Source organism: Poecile atricapillus, chromosome 1 (genome assembly GCF_030490865.1).
Source record: "Poecile atricapillus isolate bPoeAtr1 chromosome 1, bPoeAtr1.hap1, whole genome shotgun sequence".
NCBI classification, from domain to species: Eukaryota; Metazoa; Chordata; class Aves; order Passeriformes; family Paridae; genus Poecile; species Poecile atricapillus.
Window position 1 is genome coordinate 121,568,927 of NC_081249.1, and position 20,640 is coordinate 121,589,566.

General features: G+C 40.9%; 2 protein-coding genes across 5 annotated transcripts in view; one reads left to right on the forward strand and one right to left on the reverse strand.

Annotated features, from left to right (window-relative positions):
- IMMP1L (inner mitochondrial membrane peptidase subunit 1) overlaps positions 1 to 7,302 on the forward strand; it is a 30,973-nt gene extending 23,671 nt beyond the window's left edge. For all 4 annotated transcript variants that reach the window (XM_058838793.1, XM_058838815.1, XM_058838826.1 and 1 more), the window contains 2 exons: positions 2,505 to 2,615; positions 7,142 to 7,302. In XM_058838793.1, coding sequence (XP_058694776.1) covers positions 2,505 to 2,615; positions 7,142 to 7,210 — 180 coding nt within the window. In that variant the 3' untranslated portion in view covers positions 7,211 to 7,302. The remainder of the gene's footprint in view (positions 1 to 2,504; positions 2,616 to 7,141) is intronic.
- A 152-nt stretch (positions 7,303 to 7,454) lies between these two features.
- The window catches only part of DNAJC24 (DnaJ heat shock protein family (Hsp40) member C24), a 34,154-nt gene continuing 20,968 nt past the window's right edge, over positions 7,455 to 20,640 (reverse strand). Inside the window, exons 3-5 of the mRNA XM_058838836.1 lie at positions 18,406 to 18,544; positions 9,273 to 9,341; positions 7,455 to 8,452 (exon numbers count right to left, since the gene is read on the reverse strand). Of these exons, the coding sequence (XP_058694819.1) occupies positions 8,328 to 8,452; positions 9,273 to 9,341; positions 18,406 to 18,544 (333 nt within the window). The 3' untranslated portion in view covers positions 7,455 to 8,327. The remainder of the gene's footprint in view (positions 8,453 to 9,272; positions 9,342 to 18,405; positions 18,545 to 20,640) is intronic.

Genomic DNA, 20,640 nt, shown 5'->3' on the forward strand with positions numbered 1-20,640 from the left:
GGAAGACACTTTACTGCAAATGTTCTACCTGGAATGCAAACTGTGAACATCTTGTCTAGACAAATAATTATTCCTAGTACTGGAAGCAGTTTTATGCCATTGCAGGCAAAAGTGATTTATTTTATTTTTTTGTAATTTTGGAGCTTGGTAGAAATATGGGAAGTGTTCTAGAAAGTTTTTGGATATACTTATGAGTAGTTCTTTATTTTACACAGTAAAAGATGAGCATCACATTCTGCCTGTGAACTGGGAGAAGGGAGAAGGCACAGGAAGCAGAACAGCACAAGGGGAGCTGGCAGGGAAACAGGAGCACATTGCAAGTGACGGTTTTGCAATAACATAAAATGTTAGTGTGGGCTTGCTTTCTATATTTAAAGAAAAAAAGTCTTCCTTTCAAAGCACAGGGAGTGTTTTGGGTGGTACCACTGAACTAAGCAAACATGAATACCCAAGTACCCTGCTGGACATCCTGAACAGGCTGTGTTCCACGGAATCTTTGAGGAAAACAGCAGTGACAGCACATGCTCAAACAGAGACCTGTCAAAAACACGAGATGCGTATTCCACACAGGTCGTTTGACTCTGGATAGAAGCTTTTTAAAATGTATAAATTGACTTCTGGTTGGTTTTTTTGCTTGCAAAGCTGCTTGGGTAGGAGGAGGGCCAAAGTCATCTAGCTGGTAGCAGCTGGCCTTCCCAGAGGAAGCCCTTCCAGGCATGTGCCAGGAATCTGATCAGCCTACCAAACTACAAAGGTGACACAAGCTGAGTTGGGAATTCCTGCCTGGAAGGACTGGGAGAACAAGCAGTAGAGGAGCTTGGCTGAAGTAGTGCATCAGTTAAAAACAAAGGAGGTGGCATTCCTTTATACCAGAGCCTGTGGAAGATGGTACCAGTGGGTTTCAAAAGGGCTTTAGACATTGCTGGTCATGTGTGGATTCTAAAATGCTGAGGGCAGGGGTTTGTGCCCTCTGACACACCTAGAGCAGCTTTCCTGGGTGCCACAGAAATACAGGGGCTGGCTGGGAGGGATGGGCAGCCTCTTTCTGCAGCGAGTGTTTCATTCTGCCTCTGCCAAAGGTGACCTGTGGTGCCTCAATCCACAGCTGACACATTTGCCGTGGCTCAGCAAGAGCCTCAGATTAAAGACCAGGTTCCCAGGGAGTGTTACCTGACCAGGGACCTACAAGTACCAATTGCAGTTTCCTCCAGTGGGGGACCTGGATTTGTTCTTTCTGGTTTACAACCAGCCTTCACTCTAGAGTGGTATTTCACTTTGCTTAATCTGTCACCCATGAACTCTCTCCTATGTAGACTATTGTGTTTAGAGCCTGCATGGCTCAATTCTAAAACTTTCATGCTACTTGTACTTTGAGTTTCATTTGAAATAGTTTATTTATTTAGTTAGTTTCCATATATTTTTCCTCTGAATTGGGGTCGTAGTAAAGTTTCAAGTACATGCTTGGTTTTGAAAAAAAATATGTCAGTTTAAAGTCCATATTAAATATTCTCTAGATTAAGAATATGTTGCTTCATTTAAATTTTCAGCCTGGTTTAAAATTTTAGAAAAGAAAACCCAATTAGAAATGTAATTATTAAGTATTTTCTTTGGTAATTTGAAAGAGGTAATTTGTATCTGAAACGTTTTTAAGAAAACATTACAAAATAGTACTGTATGTTCCAAGCAGATACCTTTGTTTAAGACTTGTAGCAGCAACTTTTTCACATATGAAAGCTTCATACTCTCACTTAGGTAACTATTACAGCTACGTTGCTATTTCTCATTTTGTCATTGAGTCAGCCAGTGAATGCCATGAATCTGTGGTATGTAATATAGTTAATGCATAATATATATGGGCAATGAAAGGTCTTTGTCATATAGTATAAGGTCACCATCATTAATTTTCAAATTATAAAAAGGGATTTGCTGTTTTGTGATCATCATTATTGCAATATAATGTGTTGTGGATTCTGCCTGCACATAGAATGAACTGTGATCTTAATTAGAACTTTGACAAGCCTACTCCGATAAAATGATGAGATTATTCGTAATTGATGTCACAATCAATTACCAGTTAGTTCATCATGAATCTACTAACAGGTCTAGCCTTGGTGCTGGCCCCAGGATGTTGATGAGTGTGTGGCTGCCCTGTTCATGCTGTTACTGCGACAGGAGGGCAGATTTTCAGTCAACATCCTAATGACCTCTTTTGAAGTCTATTAAATTAATGACCCTGTCACATTGGTCTAACCTCTTACATCTTCATTTTGGATTTTTTGTTGCAAACCATTGGTTTTTGAGCACATGATAGAACAGATACTTTGGAGCACTCCCTGTCATCCCTCTAAATCTGGCAGTGGGTCTTACTGGACTCAATAAAATTGAGTTCATTACACAGTCATGAAATACAGAGCACAGAAATCAGGAAAAACACTGTAAGGCAATTTCTGCTTAAATCATTCTGTTCTGGTTTCTTTTTACATTTCAATCTTGCTTAATCATAGGTGCCTAAAGGACATGTTTGGTTAGAAGGTGATAATCTCAGGAATTCTACAGATTCCAGGTACTACGGACCTGTTCCTTACGGGCTGATAAGAGGACGAATTTGTCTTAAGGTATGTGAATTTATCCTATCTAAAAATGAATACATTTTTAATGTGTGGATGTTAGGTATTGAAACTTGCCTCCCCAGCTGTCTGGCCAAGGGAAAGCAATTCCTGTAAAGGAAAGCATGAACACTCCACCCCTGCTGTAAAAGGATAAATCGACAATGACGCGGTTTTTGGAGGGAGGACTTTGGAGCAGCACTGAGCAGTCACTGCTATGAAAATGGAACCAATTATTTTGCAAGCAAATCCAAACATGATAAAAACACAAATGTTCACACATACACCCTACTGCACAGATGTACATCCCATCCTTACTTTGCTTCTTACCTCTCTGCAAAATGGTTTTTCACTGTTTTAGCTCTGTGGTCCAAAAAACAAAATGGAGGAAAAGATTCTCTTTCCAGGACTTGCACACGTACTTTGGACACGTAACCTGGCCTTGCTGCTTCTTAAACTCAAAAAATGCTTTGAATGAATATTGTACTGTATAAACCATCATGGTTCCTTCTCCTGCTTCAACAATTCTACAACTTTATTTCACACTACATTATTTTTTCATATTATCTGCATTACTAATTTACTCTTTTACTAAAAAGAAGAAACATAACACAATTTCCTCTCCATTAAAAGTTTAATCTAAGAAACAGGGGAATGTGTATTACACACTTATGCACCTGCTTTTAGAAAGCTGAATTTAAAGTTGTGCATTCAGAACAATACAAAAGGTTTTCTCCATATACTTCAACACATCCACAAACCCGTAATTTAGCACACCTGTATTACACAGGGAAGATTAGATCTTTCCAATTTAACAAAGCCTTGTAGCCTTAATTTATGTATTGTAATGCATATTGTAATTTATTGTATTTATGAACACAATTTGGGACTTTTCAAAAAAAAACAAAAAAAGAAACCCATGCAGCTATTGAGCACAATCAGTAATTGCTTTCTAAACCATGGCCCCCTCAGCCCTACTGGCAAATTTTGGGTGTTCTCTGTTCCCCCGGCTCACATTTGCTCTGAGTTCTTCCCTGATGTTTACTTGGGGCTCTGCCCCTTCTCCTGCTGTCTGCTTCACCCTGGACACCAGAGGGGAAAATGCTGATTCCCAGCAGGGCTGTTTCTATGGCCCAAGTTTTAGCTTGGATTATTGACTGCTAAGAGACAAAGGATGCTAATCTGCTGCCACTCCTCTAATGAGAATCTGCCAGTAATAATGCAAAAGCATTTCTCCAACCTGGTACTCGGGTATAGAAAAGCTGTTTACTACTTGAAGGGGACTGTTAGCAAATTTTGGATATATCAGGAACCTGTGTGTATGGACAGCTAGAATTAGTCACAGTATCTCTCCACAGTAATAGATTTTCTGTCCAGCTTGTGCCCTGACAAGGAAGGTGTTTGAAAGACCTTAATGAAGTGACTGACAAGACTGAAATCTAAGTAAACTCTGTAAAATGAGTGAAACTCACACACAGATAATTCATATTGAAGCACTACCTTAGGACTCTGAAGCATTGTCTGTTAAAAAAGATATTATACAATCACTTGATACTTAATTAAAATAATTTAACCAGATTTTACAGCAGTTGTTAATGACAGTGGCATAGAGCAGTGATTATTCAAGTTTTCATGAGATTTAATATGGTGCCTAACCAAAGCAAAAGTGAATTTGTTCTTCAGGTGAGTGTTTCTAGTTGGGTTATGACAAGTCACAAGAGCATACAGTGATGTTGCTGCTGCCCACTGCAGCAGATCCAGACTGCATGGGGGTGGCTGACCACGGGCCAGGAAACCTCTGTGTGCTCTTAACTCAGCCCCCTGCAGCTTTGGCTCCTCTTTCATCCAACAGGTTTTACTGCCTTCAGAATGGAAGCTTTTGTGACTTTACCTTACAGTGGATTTTGGAGAAGCAGATGTAACAGTGCCTTTCAGTGCTAAGTTACTTTTTTAAGAATGGATACAAAAAAAACCCCAAATATAATTTGGAAGTCAGGGATTTCAACAGAAGAGAGTGAGCTTAGCCAACCTAGCTGGCTGAATTTGTTTTGCCAAGGATAGGTTGGCTGTTCTTGGCTGAATTTGTTTAGCCAACCTATTCTTGGCAAAACATGAATGTTTATCTCAAGTTTAGACCGAAGGTTCTCACGTTCCAACACGTGACTCTGTCTGCTCCTTTTCCTCCCTGCCACCATATGCCCTCCAAACACAAGGTGATTCCATAAAGGGCTGCTGAAATCAAAGCAGCTGCAAATTCAGTAAAAGCACTGGGAATCCCACTCAGAACTCATGCTTCATCCTGTCCTGGGTAGGATATCCTGTGCATTCCCTGGATTTAGGCTCCATGTCAGAGCTAGACCTGTGGTGTATCTTCAAAAGAGCTAGTTAGCCCCATTTGTGCCCCGTCCATCAGATCAAATCTATCTATGTAGGCCAAAGCAAAGAGGGCAAAGAGCTGCTAATTGGAAGAGCCAGTCTGAATGAGCAAGTCACAGTCAACTTCTGTCAGAACTTTAAAGGACTCGGGAATTACGACAGAGTGGCATGTCTTTGTTTCACAGAGGAGGGGTTTCCATCTCTTTCCAACTCCAGTACTGTTTCTCAGGTTCTCCCTGCATGCAGACTAGATAAAACATCATTTTAATTCTAATTCTACCACTAAGATCACTGTGACAAATTTCAAGCCACACTGTCAAAGCAACATTTAAAGCTAATTTGATTACTTTCACTGAAAGAGTCAAATTGCAATAGGTGTGATTTGAGTTGCCTGAAATGAGATTTGTGCTGGACTGAACAGACGAAAAAACTTCCTTCTCCAGGCCTTTACTGAGATCAGCTTGGATTTGTTATATGGGATATTTTTCTTTCCTTTTACTTCTGTTTGCCTTGAAGGCCAAACAAAGACTTGACACCCAGCCTGCAGCCAGCACAGGCCCTCTGGACCGCCTCGAATTCTGCAGCTTTGCTGCTAACCAAGATCACAAATACCCTTCTGTTGTTGGACTGTATCTGTATTTTTGTGTGGAACTTAAAATAGCTCACCAGCTGATCAGCACAGAGACATCACCTCTGTGGTTCTGTGTATCAGCAGCTGTTCCTCATGCTCCTCCCCAATTGCACAAGGATTTTCTAAGATCTTGCACAAGAGCCTTTTTCTGGTGCACAGAACTTGAGGTCCTGAGCACGACTCATCCTTCTGCCTTCCTGAGGGCCCCGGCAGCTGGGGCACGGAGCTGTGCACAGCCCCAGCCAGGAGGGAGCTGCTGCTGCCTCCTGCCATGCCTGTCCTCAGCTGCCTCAGCCTCTTCTGATGTGGCTTTCCGTGCTGGGGACAAATCCTAGGGGTAGAAATAACCCAACCTTTGCTTCCTCTTTTAAACGAGACAATTACTCTTTCACTCCACACAGAAAGCAGCAAAAGCTCCTTCTGTGCTGTGGCTGCTCCCTGAACTCAGAGTCGCTGTTAGGTTGCTGTTCTCATGCCTTAGGACCAAATTCTATGGATAAAATAAGGGAGATAAACAAAATACTGGCAGATGCTTTGGAAACAAGGTTGTACTCCACCTTTCTCTGTCTAGGCTGCTTCATCTTGGGCAGGGGCTGTGAAATATTTATGGGATTAGAGGGCATTGATTCCTCAGCATCATCTTTCCCTTCTTCCTGCTGAGGCCCTTGTGCCATCTTTGAAAGAACATCTTGCCAAGAGACAGACATTCAAAGGAGACAAAAGACAATGAGTAAATCAATGTGCTTGCTTTCCTATTACTTTTTTTTTGCATCCCAGACCATCCTACATGTAGTTAATGATTGTGCAGAGCAAAGTACTCCTGGGAGCATTCAGTACATGAACAGCCATACAGTTAATTTCTGGAGAGAAGATTTGTTTATTGGTTAGCATCATTGTCTGACACCTGTACTTGGTGATGAGTTGTGCTCTTTTGTAAATTACTGTCCCCTTCTCCAAAGAGGAGCCCCTCAGTCCAGAGCCCAGATGGTGGCAGGCACTCCACCCCTTCATTCCTCATTGTATAAATTTACCTGTAGCCAAAAGATCTTTTTTTCCAGAAAAAATAGAATTTTTGCAGAATTCTATTTGTTCAAAAGCCCATCTTGAAAATACAAATGTACACCTCACCACGGGGAGGTCCATGTGTGTGGTACTTTTTTCCTCCTAGATGGACCAAAAAACACAAACCTTGTCTTTAAAGTCATGAAGAGCTTTACAAGCTAGAAAACACTGAATTGGAAAGGCACTCTTTAGCATCATATTTATTTCCAAGGATGAAAAAAGCAATGGAATTTGTGAGGCTCTCTCTCCATAGCAAATCATGCCCTGTATAAATTATCAAGTTCACACTATGGAACAGTTCCCTGTAATACACAGTATTTATTACTCCCAGTAACAGAAGCACATCAGTGAGCAAAGTTCTTTACCAAGGAGAAAAAAAATTTTGCTGTTTGTGAAATGATTACAAATGAAAATACTGAATTTTGAATTGTGATTAAAATCTCTTTAACTGTGCTTTATTTTACAGATATGGCCTCTGAATGACTTTGGATTTCTACGTGCAAGCCCCAATGGCCACAGATTTCTTGATGATTAAAAGACTTAAGTTACTATTGACAGTTTTCATAGTATTTTCTACTAAAATGAATGGAACTATTTTTGTTTAGAATAAACACAAATATTACTTGACAAAGATGTCTCTTTCTGAGATTACACCTAACTTCAGAGTGGGAATGATACACTTGTGTCACCAACAAAAACCATCTGCCTCTTGCTCTGCTTCCTCTGGCGAGCCACAGCGAGTGCTTGGATTTATGGGAAGTTCTGGGGTTTTGTTCCAAGCCAAGGTCAGCACTGAGTGAGGATGGAAAAGGCACAGTGCATTTATTGTGTTGTCACACAGCCAGAGCCAGCCCCTCCATCAGCAGGTGGTGCTGGGGCTGGCACTGGGCACAGCACCAGTGGGGTTCCAGATCTGCTGGTCACTCCCAGTGGGGTCAGAGCACAGCTTCCTCCTTAGCTTTCCTCTCAGGAATGATGGCTCCATTTGTTCTGACGATGGAGAGCCTCAGCTCAACGCCTGCTCCTGTTCCAGGCTGCCCAGGTGATGTCACTGTCACAGGGCAGGGCACAGCCAGCAGCCCAGCTCCTCAGCACTGGGACACCCAGCTGCCAGCCTCTGCCTCCTCCTTCTAGGCTCCAGTCCTTGAGAGGCTTACATGAACTTAAATATTATTTAGCTTATAAATAGAAAATGTTCCCGTTTCCCACTGCTGAACCTTGCTCTTCATTATCTTCAAAGCAGTCTCACATCTGTCCCTCCTGATTGAATTTTGTCATCTGAGCTGTTAAAAGGATTTAACCCAAGAGGAAGGGCCCAAGGTAGAGCTGCTTCAGGCTGAAACTGAAAGAAGCTACTCTGTTGTTTGCTGGGGAAGAAACCTTTAGATCAGGAGATACATTCCAGTTCCACAGAACTCTGCTCTGGGATGGAGGTGTTTAATAATGAGCTCTTCAGCTGCAGAAGGAAAATCCAAGCCTCATGTCTGCAGAGCTGTGTAAGCAAAAGGGCACTTGTCATTTTTAAGCCTGAATGAACTTATTCTTATAGTGCCCCCTCTTTTCTTTAACATACATTTCTTTAGCAGATGCTGTCCCTTGTTTGTCCAGTCTTTTGAAAAGTTTGTAACACTCATTGTGCTTCATTGAAACAATCATTGCAGGATCTCAATAACAAGTGAACATGTGTCGCAACAAACCAAAGACACATCTTTGGTTTCACTCTTGAAGACACTGTAATTCCCACCACATCGACAGGACAGAGTGTAGAGTTGTTCATCTGCTAAAAAAGAAAACAAAAACTCCTTTACTGCTGGAGAAGAAGCAAGAATTTATTTGGAATTTTCTTCACAAAGCTGCTCTTAGTAACAAATAACCTCCCACTGCTAGATTGTAAATATCAGTATCTGTGCTACCATTTATAGCTCAAAAAATAATCTCAAAATGTTTCAGAGACTGAGGTATTCTTACACTAAACAACCACAGCCAGTGGAGTGTCTCCAAAAAAAACCACAGTAATAACAAGGTGCACATCTGTGAAATGGATGATACTAAAGGAAAAAGCTAAGTGGTGTTAGTCATGTGTGACAGATCAAGGATGCTTCCAAAACAGGCTGCTAAACCAAGAACCAAAACAAAAGAGAGGAAAGTAGAGGTTTCCCCCTCACAACTTAAAAAAAAAATTAAAAAAAAATTTAAAAAAATCAGCCATTTATTCCAAAAGCAATTAAACAAGAAAAGGCAGAGCAGTAGACAGGAGGGAATAACAGTGGCAGATGAAAAAAGAAACACAGGCATTCTACCATCATGGGAAGAGCAAGAAGATGCACAAGAAATAGGGGAAAAATCTATGAACTCTCAACTATACAAGAGAAGAGCTGGGTGAAAAGTGTACTGCAAGTGAGGGTGGGGAGAAGTGATGTAGATGGAATGGAAATAAATGTAACAGAAGGGTAAATTCTAATCCAAGTAACCTCAGAGCAAAACAGTTTTGTTCCAGGAAATCCAGCACTTAAAGTAAGACAACAATGGTGCAAGATGCAGAAAGAAATGAACAGGGACAATGAAAAGCATTAGGAACAGCAGCAAGGCACTCATACCTTCATTCCAGGACATCTCCTCAAGATAAATCTGTGCATGAAGTGGCCCTTCTTTTGTCAGGTTATCTTCTATAAAACAAACATGACAGATGTTCAGTCTTTTCTGATAAATTACAGTTTTATATACCTAGCAGTCAATGTGGTCCCTACCTAGACCACTGTATCAGTTCAAAATGAAGTTCTCTAGAATTTTAGTTTCCATTTATCTGCATAAGCTGGAAAATGTCCTCTAGTAGCCAGGAGAAATAAATGGTGACAATGTATTACTGAATTAAGACCCTGAAACCAACACTTCCGTACTTCTAGGAAACACATCCCACTTCTAGGAAATTAGGGGCAAACTTTTGTTTTGATGTAGAAGCCTTTCAAAACCTGGCTGTAACTCCAACTCCACGAGCTGAAATGGTGAAGGTCTGCTAACCTGTACTTTCCACAGATTTGTTGGACAGCTGAGGTCCAAAGGGACCTCTCAAGATCACCTATCAAAGCTTCCTGCAGGAGTAGGTTGGAGCAAGCTGATCAGGATGGGCCATGTCTGGGCAGATTTTAAATATCTCCACAAAAGGAGACTTCTCAGTATCTCAGTATCTCTCAGGTAACCTGTTCCTCCTTAGAAAGGAGAAGCCAAATAAAAGTCTTCCAATATGCACCAAGGCAATGCTGTGTGTGAGAACACCACTGAGATTCCTGCAAAGAAAGAAATGCAAAACACTCATAGGGGAAGACCAGTCCAGGTGCTCTTTTATGAGAGTCTCTGAGCACAGAGAGAAAATCAAGTTCTGGCCTGAGAGATCTGCTGCCATTCGATCCCCCAGACTCTTCCAAGGTTGAGTACAGCATGAAATGGAAAGTGTACAACACAACTGACAGCATCAAATGCAAAGTGTGCACTACAAATTGGTACTTTTGCCATTTATCAGCAACTCATATTTGATGCACACAGTTCATACCAGCTTCTTCAGCTTAATAATGTGAGAGCTTGTCATCAAAGTTACAAGTGAAGCCATAAAAAGTAATATCTAAGAAGTGAAAAGAAGACATAAACCCCTTAGAACTTAATGACACAAAACCTCTCAGCTGCTGCCTGACCCCTGAAAGCTCCAGCTCTCCAAATGCTGTATTTGGAAGAACAAGAAATGCCCAAAAGCTGAACTACAGGACATACAGAGATGCCTTGGGTTTGGCAAGACTCAGGAGCTCAGTGTCTATGTACAGTTTAAATGAGGTTGCTCTTGAGGTGTTCCTCCTGATGGAGTGGTGAATTTTTAACCCTGTTTATAGTTTAGTAGCTTTTGAGAGCATAAAGGGTGTTCTACAGCTTTCTTTGAAAAGCTGGCAGTGAAATAATGTCGTATTCCAGAAGTTTTGAGCACTTGCTGGAAAAGTCAGAGGCCTAGATTATGCTGTTTTAATTCCCAAGAGATTGCCTATATTCTGATCCCTATATTCTGACTGGTTCCCAGTTTCTTATGTGCAACTTGTAACTTCCATGTAACTTCTTTGCTCTGGCCTGATGAGCAGAACTGAGGGACTTTGCAGCCCCCTCTCCAGTAGCAGCCCAGAAAAACTGCCCCTCTCCAACCTTCATCTGATCAGGTCATGGAGAATTCCCTCCTTTATCACCAAGTATGAAATCCCAGTCTTTCTTCTGCAACTCGCTGTTCTATTTTCAACTGAAATGTCCATTATATATGCCTGGGAATGAGCCTCATCTAAATTAGTTCTAATGAAAGCAATTAAGTGGGACACACAGGAAATAATGACAGGATCAGTACAGCCTCTTTGATGTTACCTTTGCTGAACACCTATTTGGTAATGAAAAGGTCAGAACCAAAAGAAAATTAACCTGCTCAGACCCAGTACTTTACTACTCTCAAAAGAAAGGGAAAAAATCAGCAGGAGCATAATGATGAAAGGGGAAAACACAGCAGTTATATGGAGTAACAGCATTTTCCTTGCACCTGATCAGAACATCAGTTAAGTGATTCACATTAGTGAGGTGTCAAAATACAATAAAGGATCAGATGGCCTCAGCTCATCCCAAATAACGCCAATGTTACTGGGAGTTTGCTTGGTACAAGCTACAAACCATGAGGACTGGAATGGTGAATGCCCTGAAGACACCCACAAAAGCAGCAAGAGGCCTTTCCTCCAGCAGGCCTTGCTTGAAGGAGAATCCTTCTTTTCTCTGAGGAAAAAAACAATAAAAAAAACAGAGCTCAAAATCAAGTTACTTATCTGGCTCACCACTGTGATCAAATAAGACAGTACAGTGAGAACAGTATGAAAATGGCAAATGCTCCCTATTTCACGTTTATTTTTACTATTGGGAAGAAACACAATTTTAGCAAAGGGAAAGGATCTCAGGTTATAGAATGAAAAGATTTGCATCTACAGGTAACAAAAAAAGTTGAGTTAGAAAACTTCCAGAGTTTCCTATTTGGAATTAATGAAGCAGGATTTCTCTCAGAATAACTTTTACAGGATTTGTGGTGGGTCATGCCTCGCTGCTAGAAAGTACAAAAAGGGAAGATGGGCCATGAGCCACCTGAAGAGAACTGGTACAATGCAAATTCATGAGGTTACCTTATTTTAACTGTGATTCATAGAACCACAGCATCATTTATGTTGGAAAACACCTTTAGGATCATGGAGTCCAACCACTAAAGCCTAATGAAGAAGCAGCTGAGGAAAAGTCTGCTCTTCTATTCCAAACATGGTATAATACGAAACCCAGGGAACAGAATTTCTACAAAGCTTTTCTAATTCATCCCTGCAATTGTAATTTTGAAAATAATAAAAAAACCAAACCCAACCAACAGGCAAAATGAATCCTTCTCACAATTCCCAGGCTGAAAAGAGATTGTTATTCCCCATTTGATGCTCAGATGAAGGATTATCAGATCTGATGCTCTGATGGACCAGGCACAGCATCGCCAGGTAAGGGTGGGATTGTCCTGCTCTGCTCTGAGCTGGGGTGGCCTCACCTCAAGTCCTGAGGCAGTTTTGAGCTCCTCAATATAAAAAAGACATTAGGCCATCAGAGAACATCCAAAGGAGGCCACAAGGAAGGTGAAGGGCCTTGAGGGGAAGCCATGTGAGGAGTTGCTGAGGGCACTTGGTTTGCTCAGCCTGGAGAGGAGACTGAGGGGAGACCTCATTGTGGTCTTCAACATCCTCACGATGGGAAGAGGAGGGGCAGGTACTGATCTCTTCACTCTCTTGGCCAGGGACAGGACTCAAGGAAATGGCCTGAAGCTGAGTTGGGAGGCTTAGGCTGGATATCAGGAAAAGGTTTTTTACCCAGAGTGGGACTGGCACTGAACAGGCTCCTCAGGGAACTGCTCACTGCACCAAGGCTGACAGAGCTCAAGGAGTGTTTGGACAACACTCTCAGGCACAGGGTGTGATTCTTGGGGTGTCCTCTGCAAGGCCATCAGTGATCCTCCCAAGTCCCTTCCAACTCAGCATATTCTGTGAAATCTGAAATCTACCAAAAAATATTTTCTTTTTATTAATACTCTTGACTTCTCACATAATCCAGTAACAGCTCTTGTCAGGCAGTTTTGCACACTGCATTTATTTGCCTGTCTGGTTCAAGCAGGAGGAACATTTTCCAGAGTTGAACAAAGCTTTTTTACTTTCTAGGTCTCTTACTAAATGCATTACCCAGCCTAACACACCTTGAGACAGAAACAGAGGTAGCCACTTAAAAACAGAGGCACGACCCACTGTGAATTTGCAACCTAATGGCTCTCACAGTGATTCAGCTTTCTTAATCTGAAAAATTCCTCATTTCATCTGCATCATTGCCATTAAAACCACGGCTCCTTGCTGGTGTTTGTCTGAAGTAAACTGGTGTCCCATTTTCACTCCCTGGCTGAAAGAGGGTGGGAATTTACCAGTGCTGAGTTCCATGGTGGCCTTGCACGTGATGTCTGTAAAACTCTGTGTACAGAGCTGTCATTTCTGAAACACACCCTGAACATACGGGGGAAACGAGAGGACCCCGTGAAACGAATTTTAATTCCCCAGCAGCACAGCCTGCCTGGCTTTGCCATCTATTGGATTTGTCTGACAACAAGAGGTGAAAAGATTCTGCAGCTCCATTGTCTCAACTGCAAGATCTAAGAAAACACTGGCAGGCTCATCAGAGAGGTTTATGAGCCTGCAATTCAAAGAGATTAAAAGGAAAAATCTACTGAGATTCTTTCAGGCTACAGAACAACATTAAATAACTATTAGCAGCTTGGTTCAGTAAAGCTTTACTAGAGCCCTTGCTGGGTCATTCAGAAATTGTAAAAGAGAAAAGGTATTTAAGTTTCACTTGGAGATACAATAAATATTTCTTGGGTATTTAAGGCTGAGTTTTAGGGAAAGAATTGCAAGCAGTAAATGGAAATTCAACCCTTTTAACAGTTTATGGTTATAGTAAAAATAGTCATAATACTTGAAAGATTTTTCTAGCTCTTTATCAGGCATACATACTTAGGATTGATTTTTTTTTTTTTTTCAAACCAAACACAATTAAACTTCAAGATATGTACTGTCAGTCAAATACCATTCACAGTATCTACTCTGCAGAAAAATCACCACAAGTTTTCACAGGTTAATTTTTTCTAATAGGCTTTTCAGTTTTGAAATGATTACTTAAATTTGAGTCTTTTCAGTTAATTTAAAACAATCCCAATTAATTTGAAATTTTAACAAAGTCATGTGTTAAGAATTTTCGTAACAAAGAGATATGTTTTTTATAAAAATACCGAAACAATCCCACCGCACTTGTTGCAGATGAGATTTTAAATCCAAGAGTTCAAAGGCTTTGCTCCAGCTGAGGGGCTCCAGCCATAAATCCATGTCTGGAGAAGTCACGTACAGAGCATAACCTGGCACACTGCAAAACCAGATATTGTCAGCAAAGCTTGCATTAGTGAGCAGATATTACAAAATGAGCTGGTTTAGGCTAAGTACAATTCTTTATGTTGTGCCTCACTGCCTGACAGGATGGAACCAAAGCCATTCTCAGAGGCACAAGCAATTCCAGTTAAGAGCCTGGAATTCCTCATGCCTAAGAACTGACACAAGAACAAAACAGAAATTACACTGGAATGTTACTCCTGTATGAAAATTGTATCTACAATATTCTTCTAGAAGAGTTAATTTAAAAACTGAAAATCCAAAGGAGGTATGGGCGGGCCAAGATGTGAAAACTCCTTCCTCCACCCTATGAACCCTTGGAGGCTACAGGAAAGATGGAGAGGGAGTTTTTACCAGGGCACGTAGTGACAGGACAAGAAAGAACGGATTTAAACTGAAAGATTGCAGATTTTCATTAGATAGTGGGAAAAAAATATTTGGCTGTGAGGGTGGTGAGGCCCAGGCTGCCCAGAGAAGCTGTGGGTGCCCAAGGCCAGGCTGGATGAGGCTCTGAGCAACCTGGTCCTGTAGAAGGTGTCCCTGTCCATGGTGGAGGGGCTGGAACAGGCTGGTCTTTAAGGTATTTTCCAACCCAAACCATTTGGTGATTCTGTGAGTTATGGACATCTGTGTCCATCTTCATGTGGAAATGGACAATCCTTGATTGAACCTCACTAGAGCCATACATAGAAAAAAACCCAAACCCTAGATTCTTAAATCTTCCAGCCAAAATCAGATACAAATTTTTTACATATTTTTTAGTATGTGCCAATTGCATTACTAGCTTTGAATTATTTGCTATATTCATCACCAGAAATTAATCTAAGGCACCAATTCATTGATTTAATTTTGTGACCTTTCTGCTAATCAACCATTAATAGTTACAACATAAAATCAATCAATAATTAAGACATGAAATGAATTCATATTATTACCTTGGTGATGTGATTGTTTAGTTACAGCTCCCTTGTATACATCAACAAAAATGCAGAAATGTTGCAGGGCTGCTACAAAGGGCCCTGGATAGGATTTAGAGATGGGCTGGCAGGGACATCAAAGAGTGAGAGACTTCTCAGAGGTGCACACAGGAAGGAAGAGAAGTGAAAGACACAAGTTGTGAAGTCCTCATATAAGACTTGAGAGAAGCAAAACATGCTTTGGTTGGTTTGGGGTTTGGTTTTTGTTTGTTTGGTCTGTTTTTCTACCATGAGGGTGTTCAAACACTGGAAATGCTGCCTGGAGCAGCAAGGATAGAGAATCTCCATCCTTGGAGACAATAAAGCTAGGCTGGAGAAGGGCTGAGCAAATGACTATAAGGACTGGCTTTAGGTAGGAGATTGATCTGGATGGCTGTGAAAAGCTCTTCCAGCCTGTGAGATTCTCTGATTCTGTGAGAAGTTTTTCTTCTTTCCAGCTGTGACACAAAAGCATGAACTTCCAGGGTTCAGATGATTTCTAACATGAAAAATGTGAAATAGGTTTCATCCACACTAAAAACTTTTGGTAATTATCAGAGTCAAGCTTGATTTTAATTGCATATTAATCTTTTTTAAATAAGATATCAAACAAAGAATGGAAAAATCTAAGAAGAAAATCTATTGACAAAAAAACCAAAGTCCATTCTTCATAGGTAAATTGTTATGCAGATTTTTTTGTTCCCATCCCCCAAATTTTTCACAGGGACTGTAAGCAAAATATTCACCATCATAAAAAGGTATTCTTCTATGACAAAACAATGAATTGGAAAAATAAAAAATCAGAAAACATACAAAAAGGCAGTTCTTATAAGATTTCCAGATCAGAAAAAGTTGGGTAAGTATTTAGCCTAACCTCTGAACAGTCTGTGGTTTGTCCCTTCCCCTTTAATGCTATGGCCTGAAGGCACAAAAAAAATTAGGAGATTATTGTGAAACCTTCAGAGAAAAGCTGTATTAAGATATAAAAGCACATTCTCTTGTTATTCTCAACAATTCAAACAGAAAATTAAAACCATAGAGCCCCACAGAATTTCATCTCCTTGGACCTTCTCTGGCTACTGAATTTCTGAGCCAAGTAATTACGATTTAGTTAGTGTAAGACAAGAAGGTACACAGAAATAAACAATCTGTGAAATGGGGAAATGAGTGCAGTGCAAAGGGCTTCCTGCTGATGGGCAGCCCCACACACACACTGGCATCCTTCAGATCCTGCTTCCTGGCCTTCCTTTGCATCTTCCTAACTTGCTGTATTCTCTCTCTCTCCCATCACTATTCCCCTTAGCTGCTGTCTCAATCCCTTTGTTTCTCTGAGCTTTTATGGCAGTGTCTACGAATTTGTCTAGAATCATGACTTCAGAAGCAGCTTGACAGGCATTCAAAGAACTAGAATTTATTTCCCCATCATTTTGCTGCCAGGGAACATGCTGGAAAGAATGCAGCAAGCACTGCACATGTGTGTTAGGTGTGGCTCAGTCTGAAACATGGGGGGCCCTGGGAATGGCACCCTCTGTGCTGAAACAGAATGTCCCATCACATCCCTCTACCAAACACCTGCCTAAATGCAGGTACAATCTGATTTCTCTATTTAACAAGTCTTTTATACAGAATCTTGAGATGGCTTTTCGAAGAACTCATCTGGATGCAAAAGAACATCAGAAAATACAGATAATCTTCAATTTATGACCAAAACTCATTTATAGCAATGTCCTTAAATCCCAAGGGAAAACAAAATCTTGATGTAGCTCTCTGCTCCAGTGGATTAAACTGATCCAGGCAAAATAGAACTTCATAGTCTGAATTTAAACTTTAGGTAAAACTCACCAAATACTGAGAAGATTCCCAACTCAACCTCTAGTATTTCCTTTTCCCTCTGCACATACAATTTGTGAGAAGAGAAGGCACAACCAATATTACAATGGTGAAAGTACAACAGCATGAGAGCGCTGGGCAGCAGAAATTCCTGTTCTGACATCACCTTCAGGCATTTAAAAAATAACTTTGAGATGAAAAATTTATTTAAGTCTGATCTTAATACTGTTTACATTACAAACAGAACAAGATCCAATCTTTTCCATTCTTCTTAAATATTTATTCAACAACTCTGTTTTCACCCCTCCCCCTCTCCTCCCAAAGTCTGAAACACAAGGTTATTTAACTGGAGAATTCACCCTGTGTATCTCCAGCTCTCCATCACCCTCTTTATCCCGCAGTGATGCCTGTGTGCCACAGCGACTACGCCTTTGTCTCTCCAACTTGTGGCACCGGCGGCGGCAGGGGAGTTAAAAATCAGCACGAGGGAGCAAGGTCTGATGGTGTGCCAACATACAATGGCAGGGAATTCAATAACAAGCTGCACAGACAGTGGGCTTTTATCAGCACATTCCGCACTGGTGGTGCCTCCACGTCAATGCCGGGCCCCAGTGTGTTGCTGCAGAGTGCGACCGAGTGTTTTCCCCACGGGCAAGCCACTATTATTGACTCCCCCCATTAACATGTAGGGTGGATATACATTTATTGAAGGTTCTAATGGAAGGCTGAGGGACTCCTATCCTGAGGCCAGAGCAGAAAGACAGCCTATCACTTCATGTAATGGTAGCCCATGTGTGACAGACCTGACCTACATTTCCCCCCTTTCTTTCTCACAACAGCCTGTCACTGTTTTAAGAAGCTATTTTCTGAGAGCTATAAAAAGGAATGCGTGCTAGAGCTGCCTAGTTAATATGTTATATTGAAATATTATTTACAAACCTGCTTTAGAAGGGCTAGTTTAGGCTATGGATGAATTATGAGCGCTACCCAACATCCACAATGGAAAAGAATGGGTCCTAATGATTCTGGTTATAAATCCATACACTAAGGTGCAGATGGATTAATACTTCCATCTAAAACACTGCAACAAAATGGAGCATAAAACTTAAAATTAAGAACAATTAACAAAGCTACCTTCGTAAAATAAAAAGGGCTAAGGTCTGCAATTGGTATAAATTCCATAATAATTCAAACTATCAGGAATAATGCCCCCTAACGTTTTGTTGGAAGTAATTCTGTGTTTTCAGCAGCTAATGTATGTGTAGCGCAAGCTATAAATAATGGAGCCACGTTTGAAAGTAGGACAAGAGTGAAAGAAACATTCGGTTCAGCACTAAACAAGCATTTTAAAATACCATCTAACTACCACTCCCAGCCCCTGCTTTTTTAAAGAGCTGCTGCCACTCTGGCACTCCTTGGCAGGAACCTACCACGCCGCTGCAGGTCATACTCTTTTTTTGTCTCCTCGTTCCCTAGAATTTTCCACGCTTGATCAATTTCGATGAACCGCTGCACGCGCTCCTCCGCTTCTCCTGCTGGCACATCTGCCTCCTGTTTGTCGGGATGATACTGCCAATCAAAAACAACATAAAAAAAAAAAAGGGTTGGGGGAGTGAAAGTGAGGAGGGTGGGAGAGGAGCAATCAATAATGCATTTGATACTCAGTTAGGAGGACAGAGAGAAGGAGAAGGTCTAAGCTGAGGAGCCAAAGGAAGGGAGATGACGACGCTGGGCACGAGAGGAACCTGCCAATTTAATTATCCCACTGGAATGGCAGCAGAACCACCAGTGGCACAAGTGTCACCATGCGCACTGACGGCATTTTCTGGATAATTTGCTGATGGAATCACTGGCCTTATGGACAATTTACCTAGAGAGTGACTACCACAAACAGAAATAGGTACATGCAGGGGACCACGACACCGGAACAAGAGGAGGTGCTGGCAGATCTCGTGATACTACACAGAGCTGATTTCAACACAACCACCAGTGTTTAGTTAAAGCTAGTACAGAAAAATTGAATGCTGTATTACATGTGACTAGCATTTTTTATGATTTAAATGGTAAATAAAATATACATGATCAAATATAATTTATACTACATGTAATTCTACTATTGAAAATATGCCTCAACGTCTTTAATTTCTTCCAGTTCAGTGAATCAATAGCCCTTCCAAATACTTAAAGTCATGGATCACTGGCTACAAAATTGTGTCATTTTAGTTAAGAAATGTTTATTCAAGGACATGGTTATTCAAGAAATCCCATGCTAAACAGGCAATAATAATTAAAATGGTAACACGTTTTCTTCCTCATTTGTTCTGAGCAGAGCACTCTGACTTGAGTGGTTCCAATGTCCACTGAAAAGGAACCCTCAAAGCTCCAACTTCCTGTAGCTTTAGTCCATCTCCAGTAATCTCTTTTTTCTGATATTTTAAATTGCTCAGTAACCGTGATGGAGCAACAAGAAACAGCATTTAAGTTGAGGAAGTTGCAATATAATCAGGCCTAGCAGCTGATAACTGTGCCACAGACCAAGTTTTCCCTTGCTCTGCAGCTTTAACTGCTCTTTATACCAACATCAGCTGGGGCACTGAAACACCTGTCCTGTAAGTGTTGAAACAGATTTCTGATTACATGAATCTCTCTGTTTCAGTTTATAATCCGTTTTGGAAAGAGAAGAATACTAGTAACGTGTAGTTGATAAAATCCCAAATGTAAAGGAGAACTTCTCCTGGAGTCTATTTGCTCATTGATGTATCTGTCATTGGCGCTGATGGGTGTTACCCACACAAACCCCCTGCACAACAACAGCAGGGAGGGGTGACTGAAATGCTTTGAGTCAGGTTTTTTCACAGGTGGTTTTCCATATACAAGTGGATGTACCTCCAACCTCACATACAAGGTCTGGATGCAAAATCCTGTTTTTGTTCCACTTGGAAGTTTCCTCTGCGCTCAAGACTGAGCGCTGTCTTCCAACTTGGTGAAAATACAGCTGAAGGACAGTTGTGATCCATAAAGATCCATCCCTTTTCTACCTCCTCAACTGAAGATGACAAAATTCTAAGGTGCAAACAAAACCAAATGAATTTTAGTCATTGCACTAATATCTACTAGATATTTGGCCACAAAGACCACACCTTCTCACATCAGTTTCTTAGAAATACACAGAAATATTACTGACCAACCCAAAGCAGAGCTAAGCTTACTGGCTTCTCTCCTGCCAAGAATGTTGAGAGAACACACCCACAAAACTGGTCACACTTTGCTGCACCAAAACCTTGTCTGAAAAATGATCCTGAACTATACTGGAAGGAGACAGCAAAATACAGGAAGCCACACATCACAAAAGTACTGTGGAAAAATAATAATCAATGCAGAAAACACTACTTTGTTAATTTCTTGAATAATGCAGAAAATTAATTATTTTTAAGGTTTATCACATAGACCTTAAGTCATTTCCTATAGATTTGGAAAATTTAGTATCTGCAGCTTACGGAATTTTTATGTTAGAAAGACTACAATTTCATCTAACTTGTATCAACTCCATTGTAGGGGATCTACTCATTAAAACACACATCTGTATCTATATATATCTATTTATCTATTTCTCTCCATTTTGGTCTCCATGCCTTCTGAACCTATTTGTTCCTTCCTCATTTGGC